Source organism: Heptranchias perlo, chromosome 36 (genome assembly GCF_035084215.1).
Source record: "Heptranchias perlo isolate sHepPer1 chromosome 36, sHepPer1.hap1, whole genome shotgun sequence".
Lineage (NCBI taxonomy): Eukaryota > Metazoa > Chordata > Chondrichthyes > Hexanchiformes > Hexanchidae > Heptranchias > Heptranchias perlo.
The window spans coordinates 13,365,431-13,381,125 of record NC_090360.1 but is presented as its reverse complement, the minus strand read 5'-3'; the positions used below and the strand labels follow the sequence as shown (position 1 = coordinate 13,381,125).

Here is a 15,695-nt window from a genome sequence, read left to right as displayed (position 1 = left end):
GTGGCAGGAAGCAAAGGGTAATAGTGGACGGGTGTTTTGTGACTAGAAGGCTGTTTCCAGTGGGGTTCCGCAGAGCTCAATACTTGGTCCCTTGCTTTTTGTGGTATATATTACTGATTTAACTTAAATGTAGGGGGCATGATTAAGAAGTTTGCAGATGCTACAAAAATTGTACCGTGTGGTTGATAGTGAGGAGGAAAGCTGTAGACTGCAGGAAGTGATCAATGGACTGGTCAGGTGGACAGAAAAGTGGCAAATGGAATTCAATCCAGAGAAATGTAAGGTAATGCATTTGGGGAGGGCAAACAAGGCAAGGGAATACACAATAAAAGGGAGGATACTGAGAGGTGTAGAGGAACAGAGGGACCTTGGAGTGCATGTCCACAGATCCCTGAAGCTAGCAGGACAGGTAGATAAGATGGTTAAGAAAGCATACAGCTTTATTAGCCAAGGCATGGACTATAAGAGCAGAGAGGTTATGCTAGAACTGTGTAAAACACTAGTTAGGCCACAGCTAGAGTGCTGCATACAGTTCTGGTCACCACATTACAGGAAAGATATGATTGCACTGGAGAGGGTACAGAAGAGATTTACGAGGATGTTGCCAGGGCTGGAGAATTTTAGCTATGGAGGAAAAATTGGATAGGATGGGGTTGTTTTCTTTGGAACAGTGGAGGCTGACGGGAGATTTAATTGACGTGTATAAAATTATGAGGGACCTAGATAGAGTGGCTAGGAAGGACTTATTTCCCTTAGCAGAGAGGTCAATAACCAGGAAGCCTAGATTTAAAGTAATTGGTAGAAGGATTAGAGGGGAGCTGAGGAGAATTTTTTTCACCCAAAGGGTGGTGGGGTTCTGGAACTCACTGCCTGAAAGGGAGGTAGAGGCAGAAACCCTTATTGCATTTCGAAAGTACTTGGATGTGCACTTGAAGTCCCATATCCTACAAGGCTACAGACCAAGAGCTGGAAAGGCTGGATAGCTCTTTTTCAGCCGGCGCAGACATGATGGGCTGAATGGCCGCCTTCTGTGCCATAAATTTCTATGATTCTAGGAATAATCCCCAGATACAATGTACAGTTAATTTGAATTTTGAGTACAGTTAAAAAAAAATGGGCCATAATTTGCTGTAATAATTTGCTGCCGTAATTTGTAGCAAGGCATCTACAGCGTCTGCCATTAGTTAGACTTGCCCTTGGACGTTTAGGTTTTAAAAATGTTTGTGTGGCAATTTGCTGAAAGTGTGAGCTGATAACATCGCAGCGAGGGAACACAGGGCATTTGGGACCTGAGTGAACAGGGCAAGCAACTGTGTATCTCCTTAATCAATCAGATTGAAGGATTGTGAAATTAACAATGCAAGGACTGAGAAGGAAGTGTAAATTAGAGTGGGTGAATTCAATGTCAAATCAGGTACAAAAAGAGAAATAATGAGAGGTAAAGAAAGATTGAATTAAGAGAGAAAAAAAGAGACAGAAAGGAAAAGTAAAAAAAACATTTTTTAATTTAAAATTTTACATTTTTAAAATCTCCAACAACTAAAACCTGAAGGAATGAGAGTCCGCACTTGTAATAGTTCATTTTCACTGCCAGAGAGGTTGATTGGCAGTAATTAACACTTACCATGTCATTAAATGGGTACTTAGACTGGAATGGGTACGAGACAAGACTTTCTGTGGCAAGTTTAGTTCATATCTACCGCGCGAATACAACAACTTCACGGCATTCAATGTATTTCAAAGGTGAGCCAGACAGCGAGATGCCATTTTCACAAAGCTAATGGTGGAGTGGCACATCTCAGACAGCAACTTTTAGATATCTGCGTTTAACCACATATCTGCCCAAAGTTGCTGTACTATTTGCATATAAATAAAGCCATTAGCCTCACCGTTATTTTGACAGCAAAATCTAGCCCATAAAGTTTCCTAAAAGAATCTTAGAATCACATAGCACAAAGGCCATTTGGCCCATTGTGCCTGTGCCAGCTCTTTGAAAGAGCTGTCAAATTAGACCCATTCCCATCCTCTTTCCTCTGTAAATTTTTCCTTTTCCAGTATATATCCCATATATAAAATTCCCTTTTGAAAGTTACTATTGAATCTGCTTCCACCACCCTTTCAGGCAGTGCATTCCAGGTCATAACAAAAAAAAATTCTCCTCATCTCCCCTCTGGTTCTTTTGCCAATTATCTTAAATCTGTGTCCTCTGGTTACCGACCCTCCTGCCAGTTTCTCCTTATTTACTCTATCAAAACCCTTCATAACCTTGAACAACTCTATTAAATCTCCCCTTAATTATCTCTGCTCTAAGAGAGGGAGATGTAATGACATGTTAAAGTTGTACAGAGATATCTAGTGGTCATTGATAGGACTGATATATAATCTCTGCCAGGATCATGCCCGGCAGTGCCTTTCAGTGCTGCCCGCACTAGAATTTGCAGAAAGACATCTTATTTTCATCAGTCATGTGGGCACCAGTGTCACTTTGAGCACATCTTCAGTGCCTGTCTGCCCATGCCTGCCAGAATCTCCAGCACCCATCCATGTAGGGGGGGCGCCAAGCCCCCCCTGGCGCTACCAATGATCCTATCAACATTGGAATGGTGTGGTGCTTTAATGGAATCTATCAAACCTATACTTTTCTATTAGATGCAGAACTGGTGAAAAAGAAAATTCATACGGATGCTATCACTATCTACAAAATAACCTCTATCAGGCTACCATAAGAGCCCATTATTTGGAGCAATTTCATTTTCTCTTCAGATAAAGAAAACAACCAGAGATAAAGAAAAGGTTAAATATGAATTATCACTTTACAAGAGGAAAAGGGTCACTGAATTCACAAGCAGTCATAATCTATAATAGACTTTCTTCATGAGTGAACTAAAATTTATATTATTATTTGTCGTCAAATATTTATTATATCTAGTAAGAGATATTTAGTGTTTGTTTTTCATGCACATAATTTTGTATATACTTTTTTATTTCAAGTGATGTGTAACATAATATGAACTGCTGGTTGAAATATGGGTAGATTTTTAGATTCACTTTGCTGGCTGTGCTGGGTAAGCCGGGGTCGGGGAATTGGGCATGTGGGGGAAAAAACACAAGCAGCACAATAATCAGCAATCACAAATTTACCAGTTCAGTGTCTGCATCCAGCAACATCAAAACACAAGACAATTTCTCCATACAGTAGGACATCATTGTACTCAGACCTGAAATAGTTAGATGCAAACAGGTTTAATCCCTGGTCTGTGCTGAGTTACCTGATCTCAACCAGTACAACAGTAGAGGCACAACAACTGGTCATGGATCTCCTGGGTTAGGGAAAGGGAAATTGTCTGGGATTTCCACTCCGATCACTATACAGAGATCCCTACTAGAAATGCATGGTGGACACAGGGTGTGAGCAGCACTGGGCACAGTCATGATGTCTTTCACAATGGGATCGCCTGATGGCACTCACTGACAAGGCTCATATGAATAATGGCAACGTGGGCAAGGTAACAGGGAGCCACTGCCACCCATGTCATTGTATCGCAACAAGGAGTCAACACCTTCAGGAGAGGAGGGCAGGGAAGAACATTGGAGAGAAAAAATAAAGGAGCATTTGGATTTTAACAAGCCATTACCTTCCTAGCCATTGAAAAAAGAATGCTTCTCATCCATTTTATTTCTGGCACAAGCAAACAGAATGGAGATAGAGAGATGTTTAAAATGTTCAGCACAAAGCTTAGTGATGTATGCCAGTATTGGAGTTTATCCATTTGGGTGAACATACAAGTTGAAAGGCACCTTATCACAATTTAAAGGTACCTTCCAGAGCAAATTGTAGCTTTAGCAAACTTCTTACTGTTTATCTTATGTTAAATATTTTCTTTGCAAAAGCTTCTAAATTGCAGAAGAATGAGACCTATTAGTTCTTCGGATGGTTTATGATTTCAATATTTAATTTCTATGAAAAGAGACTTTTATTGTGTTAGGAACAGTAATCGATCGCAAAAATCTCATGTACCTATTCAATTTGGTGGTAAAGATACACAACAGTAGCATCCATTAGAGAATACATATAACTATATGTATTCTCTAAATGGTCATTTAGAATCTGAAACATATTTATATGTCATAAAATGACTCCTAAGGATAAAAAGAAATTAATGTCAAGCCTCTAAATAGAATGCTTCCGATCAGAGAACAGAATCAAAGTGCACTGTGCAGCACTGTCTGTAACATAAGCACACTTAGTACCGGTGATATCTGCCATTGAGTTGTTTCCAGCATCAAGTACATGCACCACATTGCGGCTGTAAAGAATGATATATCTGTCTGCTAAGACCTGTTACAGCTTTACAATACATGGCACATTTTAAATATAATCACATAATGGATTTTATTCAAACCTAATCAGCAGACTGAAAAACAGAACTCATTTTTAAAATGCCCCAGGAGAACATTGCTGTAATAGACATTGCACAAGTGTGTTTGTCAGGAGAGTAATGCTTAGAAAGAAATCAAACAGCTGATCAGGATGACTGGGATGCTGCAGCTGTGGAGCCCACTTATATTGCACGTCGGTACAACAAATTTCTGCTTTAAAAGGAACTAAAGCCAGTGTCTCAATTCATGTTTCCGAATGAGATTGTACTCTTCGTTTCTCAGAATCTCTACAACAAGCACTAATGATTGTTGCATTCCAGTGTATCCTGTCAGAGAGCATGGCTTGAAATTGCACCGTGCGATATTTGTGCCATGCGATATTAGTAAAGAGTGAGTTAGCACATTCGGACGGAAATACTTCCTCCACTACTTTTACAACAGGTTATTTAAAATCATATATTTTTAACAATAAATGGGTTAATGTCTTCATTTAAATTGCAGAGGAAGTTCATATGAATTAATTAATGTGTTTATTACTAAGCACTAATCTTAATCTGAAAACGAATTCATTCTTTAATAATAATTATGCTTACAATATGGCCATTTTCGTCATCACATTGCTCACAAGGTACCTGCTCAGTTGCAGCTCATTCTTAATATCCAAAGGTCTTTGAAACAGACACAATGTGAATCACTGTTTGAATAACTGTCCGCTTCAGGCTGAGCTGATTGTTTCTTATAACTGAACTTGAATTTGCTGTTTTCTCAGTTTCACCAGACTATCAATCACTAATACTTAGTTAGACAACTCCTGATACAGTGATGCTCCTGATACAGTGAAATATTTTCAACATTTACAATAAAAGGGTCAGGGGTGTGAAAATGGAAAGTGCTTTAATATTTTGCCATCACAGTTTTCTCCTACCAGCACTGTGGGAGCACCATCACCACACAGACTGCAGTGGTTCAAGAAGAAGGCCCAGCACCACTGCCTCAAAGCAACTGGGAACGGACAATAAATGCAGGGGTGCCAGCATCACCCATATCCTGGGAACAAACAAATGAAAATTCATAAAGACCTACATTTGCTGCAAATTCAAACCATTTGTGGAATTCAGCAGCAATAAAATGGTATTTGGGACCAGTCCATCAGTACAGTTTCACTGACAACTCGACCTGTCTCATTTCTATCAGAAAAACAGAAAGGCTACATGAAATATTTGATTGAAACTGAGTTGAACAATTTTCATATTTATTAATTTACCAAACGTCAATATTTGGGGATACACGGTTGCAAAATAAGTTGCTTCTTGAACTCAATAGAAGAAAACATTTAAGAAAGTGAAATGAACAAGTTTTCCCCCGCAGGAGTTGGACACTGCAGTTGTTGACGTGTTCTGAAGGGGTAAAACGTTGGTTTGCTGTGGACCTGTTCAGCATCCTTAAATAATCTGAATTTTTCTCTTTAAAATAGGAATGCTACGAAATGCTTCCAAGTATTACAATTAATACATTGATCTGGAAAGTTAACGTTTCTAGACTATTTCTAAAAGACTATAAAAATAGTCACCGTCCCAGACCAGCACTAAACACAACCTTTTCTGTAAGTGAAACACTGGTTCAGAGCAAAACGACGCGGTAGTCAAACCCTGCACTAGCATTTAGCAACAAAATAATCTATGCACGTAAAATCCTTGTGAAAATCAAGAATGTTCGTGATTATTTGAAGTAATATTTAATTAGCTTTTCATAGGAGTTTTTTCTCCCCAATCTTAGTTCCACATGTAAACTCAACATTGCCATTTTAAATGCAAAGAGAGAAAGTCAGAGAGTTGTGTGCGTCATGCATCACCAATTCCCCTTCAGAATAGCAAACAGCAGGCAAAGGATGGATTTTGCAGTGTTAGCATCCCCTATATAAGGCGGAGGGAGAGGAGTGACTCTGCACTGTTGCAGACAGTCCGGTAGCAGCAAGATGAACTATAGCTGGGATTCTCTCGGCGGCTCCCCGTTCCGGAAGGTGCACACAGACCCTTCCAGGAATCTGTCACGGAACCCGGGCTTCTCAGTCCCTGGATTCCGCACCCAGAGCTGGTCCAGGGGAACTGGCAGCATCAGCTCCTCTTACAAGCGCACAAATCTGTCCACTGCCCGAGGGTACAACCCAGCGGCCCACAGATCCTCAGAGAGCGTTGAGCTCAGCCACTCAGGTCTCTTCAATGACGATTGCAAAGTGGTCAGCGTCAATGAGAAAGAGTTGATGCAGGGTCTCAATGACCGCTTTGCCGGTTACATTGACAAGGTCAGGCAGCTGGAGCAACAGAACAAGGGCCTGGAGGGAGAAATCGTAGAACTGAGGCAAAAGCAAATCTCTCCTTCTCGCCTGGCCAACATCTATGAGCCAGAGATCAGAGAACTACGGAACCTCATCCAAGAAATTGAGAACCAGAAGACTCAGGTCCACCTGGATCGAGATCACCTGGAGGAAGATCTGCAGCAGCTGAAGGGAAAGTATGAGGAAGAAGCAAGAATTCGAGATGAAGTTGAAACAAACATTCGAATCTTTAAGAAAGACAGAGACGATGCTCACTTGATTAAGTTAGAACTGGAGAAAAAAGCACAGTCACTCACTGATGAAATCGTTTTCCTGAAGAAAAATCACGAGGAAGAGGTGGCTGATCTGTTTTCTCAGATCCAAGCTTCACAGGTCAGTGTTGAAATGAAAGAGTTCATGAAGCCTGATCTGACGGCAGCCCTGAGAGAGATTCGAGCTCAGATGGAAGGATACACCAATGTTAACATGCAGCAAACAGAAGAATGGTTCCGATCCAAAGTGGCCAAACTTAGTGAAGCAGCAGAAATCAACAATGAAGCTATACAGAGTACAAGGCAAGAGATCAGTGAATATCGCAGACAACTGCAATCCAAGAGCATAGAGCTGGAGACGGTAAGAGGAACCAAAGAGTCTTTGGAGAAACAGTTAAATGACATTGAGGAAAGGCATGATGCAGAATTAGTACAATACCAGGTGAGAACTATTTCAGAGTAATACCAATTTGTTTGATTTACTATCCATTTGCTTTGTAACCTTTAAAATAATACCTTTTGTTTTACAGGATACAATTCAACAATTAGAAAACGAGTTTAAAAATACAAAATGGGAAATGACTCATCATCTGAGGGAGTATCAAGATCTACTGAATGTCAAAATGGCTTTAGATGTAGAAATTGCCTCCTACAGGTAGGGCTAATTATAACTTTCAGCTGTACCTAACCTCTAACTCAGTGATATCGTGGTGCTGATAATGTCACACACCATGTTAAGAATTGATTGCAAACAAACCACACTGTAGAATAGGGGGGGAAAATCCTCTCTGACAAGGTGCATAATAAGCTGCAGTCATCCTGAAAGGGTTAAATTATTTGCGTCAGTGACCTGTTGCTCCGCATGCCTCTGCAGTATTTCTGAATATGATTTTCAAACTATAAAAGAATCAATAATAAGTTCAGAGACAGATATTAACATCCCTTTAGTTTAGACCATTCCTTTTCTGTATTAGGGTTAAGGTAAGTGGGCATTAAATGAATGTTTTCAGAGCTAATTATTTATCCTTCCTATGTTCTATCTCTAGCGGACAGCACAACTAAATTACAAAATATTCCTATCTAGCAGTCAGCTAGAACAACTTGTCAACTCCCGACCAGCGATTCTGTTTTGTATTCCTAACAATTAGAAATTTTGCGGAAATTTCTAAAAATATTGAAAACAATCCCACCAAAAAATAATGGAGATATGAGAAAGGGTTAACGCTGCAGTAATCCTGAGAGAAAAACCGGAGAACAAAACTGTACATGATTCAATACAAAGATTTTTTTTTATCTACAACCACTAGGGAAAGAATCTGTTTTAAAAAGTTACTGGGAGAATATTTTAACTGACTGAGGAATCAAGTTGCAATCCTGCACCAAAATCAAAAAGCAGAACCGACTGTAATACTTACTAGGAAACAGTTTTTTTAACGCAGCGAGTTGTCACGATCTGGAATGCACTGCCTGAAAGGGTGATGGAAGCACATTTAATAGTAACTTTCAAAGGGGAATTGGATAAATATTTGAAGGGGGAAAAATTACAGCGCTATGGGTAAAGAGCAGGGGAGTGGGACTAATTGGGTGGCTCTTTCAAAGAGCCGGCACAGAGACGATGGGCCGAATGGCCTCCACCTGTGCTGTACCTATTATGATACTTCACTTTAATCCGAGGCACCTGTAAATTCATATACAGTTCATGGAATGTAATTTCATAACACTGAGCAGTTAGATCCCGCAGATAATTATTCTAGCAAAGTGGAGCCTCCATGTATTTCCAAAGTCACAAAGGACAATCGGTGCTGAAAGGGTTAAAATTAACAGAGAATAAGGTAAGTGTCACATGATTGATTCTCAATAAACCAAAAATGTTGTAATTCAACGTTTCCATTGATTTCACAAGTACAGTGTGTGGACGGGTGAGAGAATCGAGTACTGAGGAACGAGATTCTGTAAATAACTGCATGCAAACAAAATATCAGGGGTCTGTGCAGCATCCTCCTGGATGACCGAGACACTCTGCAACAATAATTTCTACATTCCCAAAAAAAATAAACCGAAAGCAGTATTCAGATAACAATGATTCAGCAGACTGAAAATATGAACGTACGGCTTGTTTCTTGCTGTAATGTAGTCAGGTGAATTTGAGCAGTGTTCAGCTCAGCTCTGAGCTGCAGGATGAAGTAATATGCGGTGCTGGGATGCTGCAGTTTGCTGTGGGGGCGGGGGAGGGAGCTGAGAGGAAGAGCAACAAAGTTCGCCACTGAAAGTACACCTCTCGCTGGCCAGTTACGGTAGTTGTGGAGTGTTCTGCAGCTCAGCCGATTCCGGTACCCAAAGTTAAGGAGGCTGCCTCATTGCTTCGTTCAGAAACATGGTGGGAAAACAAACCAGGGTTGAAGATAACGTTTTTTTTAAAAAAAAATTCTTTTATATTTAACTTCCAACTCTCACATTCCAACAACAACTTGCAATGGGGCATCAGAGGGATTTATCCAGGGATGACATTTCTACGGGAGGAATCGGTGAAATGTTTTTGGAGCAAATCCTTCCATGCATTTTAGAATTTACCTTCCTGGGCAGTTGTACCAAAGCGGAAAAACATTCAAAAATAACTCGAATTCATGAAGTTTTTCATCAGAATTCTGGAATAAAATTGGAGAATAAAAATGGGACTGAATTTCCTTAAAGTATTTTTTTGCTAAATTTTCTCTACCCTGAGGTTTGGCAAAACTAGGTAGAACCCTCCTCCCCCCAAGAAGTAAGCTGCATTAAAGGTTTTGCACCTGAAGGTAGCAATAAAATTCAAAAGATACAGGTGAGTTGTGTCCATTGCCAATGAATGTTAAAAGTGTGATTTGTTTGCTGTATTCTCCAACTGAGAAAAGCTAGAATGTGGATTAGTCTTCTGGAGATAGAACATATCTTCATTTGATTTTATTAAAATTTACACACTGTACTCAGCATCTACATAGATATCTGAAGAGAGTCAACGATGTTTCAACATTACATTATGTGGAATATATTTAAAATAAAGTGCTTCGAGGTAACTACAACAGGGTTTAATGAAATAAAAAATGAGTTAATGTCAGGTAATTAAAAATATCTTAAACTGGAAGGGTGACTCCAGCTGGGGAATGCATGTGTGTGGACACTGAGTGAGGGCTGGATTGGATTTGGCTGTGATGCCCCACATGATAAAATAGTTTGCAGGTACTCTCTATGTCAAGTCATGTGTGAAGATTTGCCCTGTTGGGTAAGATGGGCTGAAGGGCTGCTGGCCTAAATGGACCCAGCAAGAATAGGAATATAGATCATTAGAAATAGGAGTAGGCCATTCAGCCTCTCGAGCCTGCTCCGCCATTCAATTAAATCGGGGCTGATCTCCACCTCAACTCCAATGCATAACTTCAGAAGAGAAGGGATGGGATTTTTAAAATAATTTTTAAATTTGCAGGTTTGAGTTGATGATTCTTCATATGACACATAATTGTCCTCAATGTTACTGCCATGGGAAAGCCATGTGCATTGTGCAGTATCGATGTGTTTTCCCAAAGGTAGGATAAGAAAATGGAGAGCTAGCCACCCCACGTTACTCTCCTCCATGTACAGAGGCCTAGTGCAGCAGGAACAGGAGTCTTGGTGCAGGTCATTTGTTCAATTTCACGATGCTTAGAATTAAGGACTTACAGAGAGGGAGAAATACAAACCATGTAAAAGTGGGTCAAAAAAGAAAGAATCTAGTCATACCAAACTGTCTACAGTAGCTTTACGTCATAGAACACTATTTCTTTTGTACATGTACAAGTTTAATGCATCTTATAAACACATAACTACGTTCTCTTTTCATTATTAAGGAAACTTCTTGAAGGTGAAGAGACAAGATTTGGCTCAATTACAGGTAGCTTCACTCCTCCTTCGTATACATACAGACAAGCACAACCTATGACTCATTCAGTTTATCTCACGACTAAGGCCAAGGGTACCCCCACAAAGATTGCACCTCAGTACAAATTTGTAGAAGAAATAATAAGTGAAACAACAAAGGAAGTTGATATGGCAGAGCTTGAAGATACCGATCTAAGAGCTATCTCCGATGATGGGTCTGGTGAAAAATTTGATGAAGAAGACCAAACTAAGCAAGAAGAGGATGAAGATAAGGATGAGGCAACGACAGCTGAAGCTTCGGATGAAGAGGAGGCTGAGAGAACTAGTGAAACAAAAGAAGAGAGTGCAGAGGAAGAAGCTGTGGATAGTAAAGAAGTCGAAAAGGAAGAAACTATAGAAACAAAAGAATCTGAAGAGAAAGAAAATGCTGAAACAAAAGAGAGTGAAGTAGCAGAGACTACAGAAACAAAGGCTGAAGAAGAATCTACAAAAACAAAAGAGACTGAAGAGCTAGACGCTGGTGAAACAAAAAAAGTGGAAGATGAATCTGCAGAAACTAAAGAAGAGGCTGAAGAGGAAGAGACTACAGAGACAAAAAAATCTGAAGAACGACAAACTACTGAAACAAAAGAAAAGTCAGAACAGCAAAAGGCTACAGAAAGAAATGACACTGAAGAAGAAAAAGCTGCTGAAAGAAAAGACACTGGAGAGGAAAAAGCTGCTGAAACAAAACAGGGCAAAGAAGAAAGTACAGAAACAAAAGAGTCTGAAGAGCACGAAACAGCTGAAACAAAAGCAGAGGCTAAAGAGGAAGAAATTGCAGACACAAAAGATGAAGCTGAAAGTGAGGAGCCAGCAGCAGTTGAGGAAGATCAGACAGAGCCAGGAGATGCTACAGACAAAAGAAATACCAAGGAACAGGATGAAGACCAGATGGCTCAGCAAAAAGAGGAGTCAAAAGGAACAATTACAAGCCAGAAAGATGAACCTGAATCTGCTGCTGAAGAAATTGCAGAGGAAAGTAAAGATAGTAAGCAACTGGATAAACCAGACCAAGAATCACATAAAGGGAAAGAAAAGGCTAAAGCAGATGAAAAAGAAGCTGCTCCTCAAGAATTACCGAAAGAAAGTGAAAACCAGAAAATCAAAGTCGAGAAAGTGCAAGCAAGTGAAGAAACAAAGGTGTCAGAAGCTTCTGGGCAAACAGAAAAGTCTAAAGAACAATCAAAAGAAGAAACAGTCGAAGACAAAAAATCTGATATCGCTAAGAAGGAGGGAAAAGAAATAAATAAAGATAAGGAAATACCAACATTGGAAGAAAAGAAAACTGACAAAGATAGAGACAAAAAAGAAGATAGCAAAGAAAGTGAAGAAAAAACGGTAAAAGCCTCAGAAGCGGAGAAAGTGGAAGAAAAAGTTGCAAGTGACAGTCCTGAAAGCAAGAGCACACAGTCTGTGGGCAAAATATCAGAGGCTGTCACAAACGATTTGGATATCAAATTGGAAAAAGAAGCAAAAGAAGATGAAACTGACACGAAAACTACAAAAGCTTCAACAGAGGTAATTCAGAAAATTGTAGAGGAAAGCATCAAGAACAAGGAGGAGACGACAAAAGTTACTAGCACAGTGAAAAAAGAAGTGATTGAAGAAACAAAAAAGGAAGAAAAGTCAGTGACAGCTTCATCAGATACTAAAATTGATGCCAAAGAAAGTAAATGAGTAAGAGAAAACTTAATAGATCAGACATTAAGAAATGCATGTAACATGCTAAAGGCCTGGCACTTTAGCAATTTAAGAGCATAGAAATGAAATATATGTTTGTGCAATAGGAAGTATGGGATTTTCTCAGGGGAATCATTTCAGTTTTAATTTATTGCTGCATGAATAATTGCACAATTTCACATTGCCATGGGGTGCTTACAAATATCTTTGACTTTGAGAAATAGTTTTGATGTCTATCAAATCAAATACAACAGAAAAAGCCTTAATTTTCCTGTTGATTTTAATATATTTAAATACATGCGCATTGCGTATTTGGATTCAGACATTTTTGAGTCCTCAAGGAGATGAAATACTAATAGTTGCTACAAATATAATCAATGAACAAGTAGCAATCAACATGCCATTCACAAATAAATGCACTTTGTCAAAGAAAATGGATGTGTTTCAATGTGATTTATTTATTTTGAATGGTTTATCTGTTTAGGAAGAAAAACCTGGATTTATATCTCATCGTATGTCCTCAGGATGTCCCAAAGTGCGTCACAGCCAATTAATTACTTTTGAAGCGTAGACATTGTTCTTATGTAGGTAAATGCAACAGCCAATTTGCTCACAGTAAGGTCCCATAGAATAATTGTGACTGGTTCTTCCTCCCCCAAGACTCTGGGACTCTGTAGATCCTTAATACTTGTATGTCAGATCATGCTAAATGCAACCTTGGTTTCAAAATAGTTGGTTTTAGCTCAAGAACATGAATCAATCCATGAACCATGTACAGTCAACCTTATAAATGGGCTCAAAAGATAAGAAAGCATGGAACGATAAAAGGCTATTGGGCTCACAAGTCAATTCTTTTCATAGTCCATATATAATCATTCCCATCATGGGGTTTACTCATTTATTCAATCTTTTGAGGGAAAGCATGGAGCAATGAAAGTGTGTCCCCTTAAACATCATTCCATTTTATTAATGAGATTTGCACCTAGGTCACTGGCAGCTAATCCAGACTCTACCCCTGAAATGCCAGCAGTAATACTAAGAACAATTGGTCCATTTTTTAATTTACCTTGCTGACTCTAATATGAGATAATAAACACTGCTCTTTGAGGCAATTATTGAAAGAAAAGTGAATCAAACCCCATCCAGTGCGTAGCTGAATCTTTAAGAATGCAGTTATAATGCCACTTTTGTGTCACAGTGGCATAATTTCTGTCTTAGTGACATAAAAGTGACAGTATAATTCCAGAGTGGGGTTCTGGCCTGATGTCGGAGGAGAATGGTGTGGGAACCCCATAGAGGAGTGGGCTCCACTCTGGCTCGACGACGCATGAGAGCCGATTTTCCTCTGTAAGCGTCTGATTCTGAGGCAATGGGCAAAGGAAATTGGAGTGGAGACTAGTGGCACCCATCTCTCCCCTCTTTGTGCTTGGTGCATATTTTCTGGGGCACTCAGGTGTTAGCTGTGGCTCAGTGGTAGAACTCTTAAGCACAAAATCCAGGCTGACACGGCAGTGCAGTACTGAGGGAGTACTGCACTGTTGGAGGTGCAGTCTTTTGGATGAGGCGTTAAACTGAGGCCCCATCTGCCCTCTCTGGTGGATGTAAAATATCCCATGGTACTATTTCGAAGAAGAGCAGGGGAGTTCTCCCCAGTGTCCTGGCCAATATTTATCCCTCAACCAACATCATTAAAACAGATTATCTGGTCATTATCGCATTGATGTTTGTAGGACCTCGCTGTGTGCAAATTGGCTGCCACGTTTCCTACATTACAACAGTGACTACACTTCAAAAAGTACTTCATTGGATTGTAAAGCGCTTTGCAACGTCCTGAGGTCGTGAAAGGCACTATATAAATGCAAAGCTTTCTTTTCTTCTTTCTCACAGGGTAGACTGGAAGCTCCCACCCTTTAATGACACAGGTGGGACATCAAAACACTTCCTGGGTCTCAGTTTGGTGGACACCCAGAGTAAATTGACACTAAACGATGGGGCTGGCCCATTCAGATTGGGGGATCATAAAAGGGAAACCTCGTCAGACCTTCCACAAGATAAGTTTCACTTTTATATGGGGTGGCGAGAAGCAATAGCAGGGGAGGAGACCATCTAGCTGCTATCAAAAACTAACACCTCTGAAGCCAACAGAAATGTTGACTGTACAAGTACCCTCCCCCTAGCTGGGGCAACCACCCCTTCACAAGGACATTTTCCTACCAAGGTTTCAGCTGAGATCCAGTCAGATGATTAGATACGCACACTGCCCAACTTCAGGTGGGTTGAGGGGGCGGGGGGCGGAAATTCAGCCCCATGGAGTATAACTCTAGTGAATTTGGGGGTTGGAAGAAGGGTCCTTTGGATTACCTGGGTATTTACATATTCTCATATGAGATAATATGCACTGCTCCTTGAGAGAATGCAGTGTAGTTCTGTGTGACCAGGCAAGGGCAGAGTTCTCTCCAAACTGTGAGAGCTGGATTCATAGCCGGGCAGTACAAACAAAGTGCTGCTCTGCTGGCTTCAAATCAATAGTAGATCTACTGATCTGAGATACAATAACTAAGATATAACCATAGAGCAGCAGCTACTATGTGCCTATAGTGTAACGCTGCTTTATATCAGGTTTTGTGGCGTGCTAGGGCCCCGACTCCTGACGCCTCGAGTTTCACACAACTGGCATCACATCAGCCCCAGAGTAAATCATGGCAGGTTCACCAAGACCAGCCGCAGGGATAAAATGTGGGACTTCCCGATGGTCAGCCTAACCGAATCTGCCAGGTTTACTTTGGGGTTGCTGTTGGCTGTATGACACCGATTGTAGCTCACCTGCGCACCAGGAGCCAGCGGTACTAGAGCCCGCTACGCCCAATGTAAGAGCAGCTTCAGTGAGCGATTGCCTGGCAATTACCAGTGCGGACAATGCCTGATCACCATCAGTCCTGGACAGCAGCACTTGTATATTATAGATGAAAACATCACCGTGCTTTTGAGTGGTTGTGTTTTGCCTTCATTTATGAAATCATTTCTACTGTGTCTTTTCTCCACTCTCCGTCGCCTTTCCCTTCACAGTGACTCAGCAGATTAAGATGCTTAAACCCAATTGCAAACCACAGCACCATCTA

General features: G+C 40.4%; 1 protein-coding gene across 1 annotated transcript; it reads left to right on the top strand.

The window, feature by feature from the left end:
- Positions 1-6,355: 6,355 nt before the first annotated feature.
- Positions 6,356-12,973, top strand: LOC137303963 (neurofilament medium polypeptide-like). The gene is made up of 3 exons (XM_067972361.1): positions 6,356-7,408; positions 7,497-7,621; positions 10,824-12,973. Exons 1-3 carry the CDS (start codon positions 6,356-6,358, stop codon positions 12,571-12,573), a joined length of 2,928 nt encoding a protein of 975 aa, XP_067828462.1. The 3' UTR covers positions 12,574-12,973.
- Positions 12,974-15,695: the final 2,722 nt, after the last annotated feature.

Excerpts from the sequence above, each read along its gene's own strand:
- LOC137303963 (XM_067972361.1), top strand. The coding sequence starts at position 6,356 with ATGAACTATAGCTGGGATTCTCTCGGCGGCTCCCCGTTCCGGAAGGTG. Across the intron at positions 7,409-7,496 it reads CAGAATTAGTACAATACCAG|GATACAATTCAACAATTAGA; the intron begins GTGAGAACTATT and ends TTTGTTTTACAG. Across the intron at positions 7,622-10,823 it reads GTAGAAATTGCCTCCTACAG|GAAACTTCTTGAAGGTGAAG; the intron begins GTAGGGCTAATT and ends TTCATTATTAAG.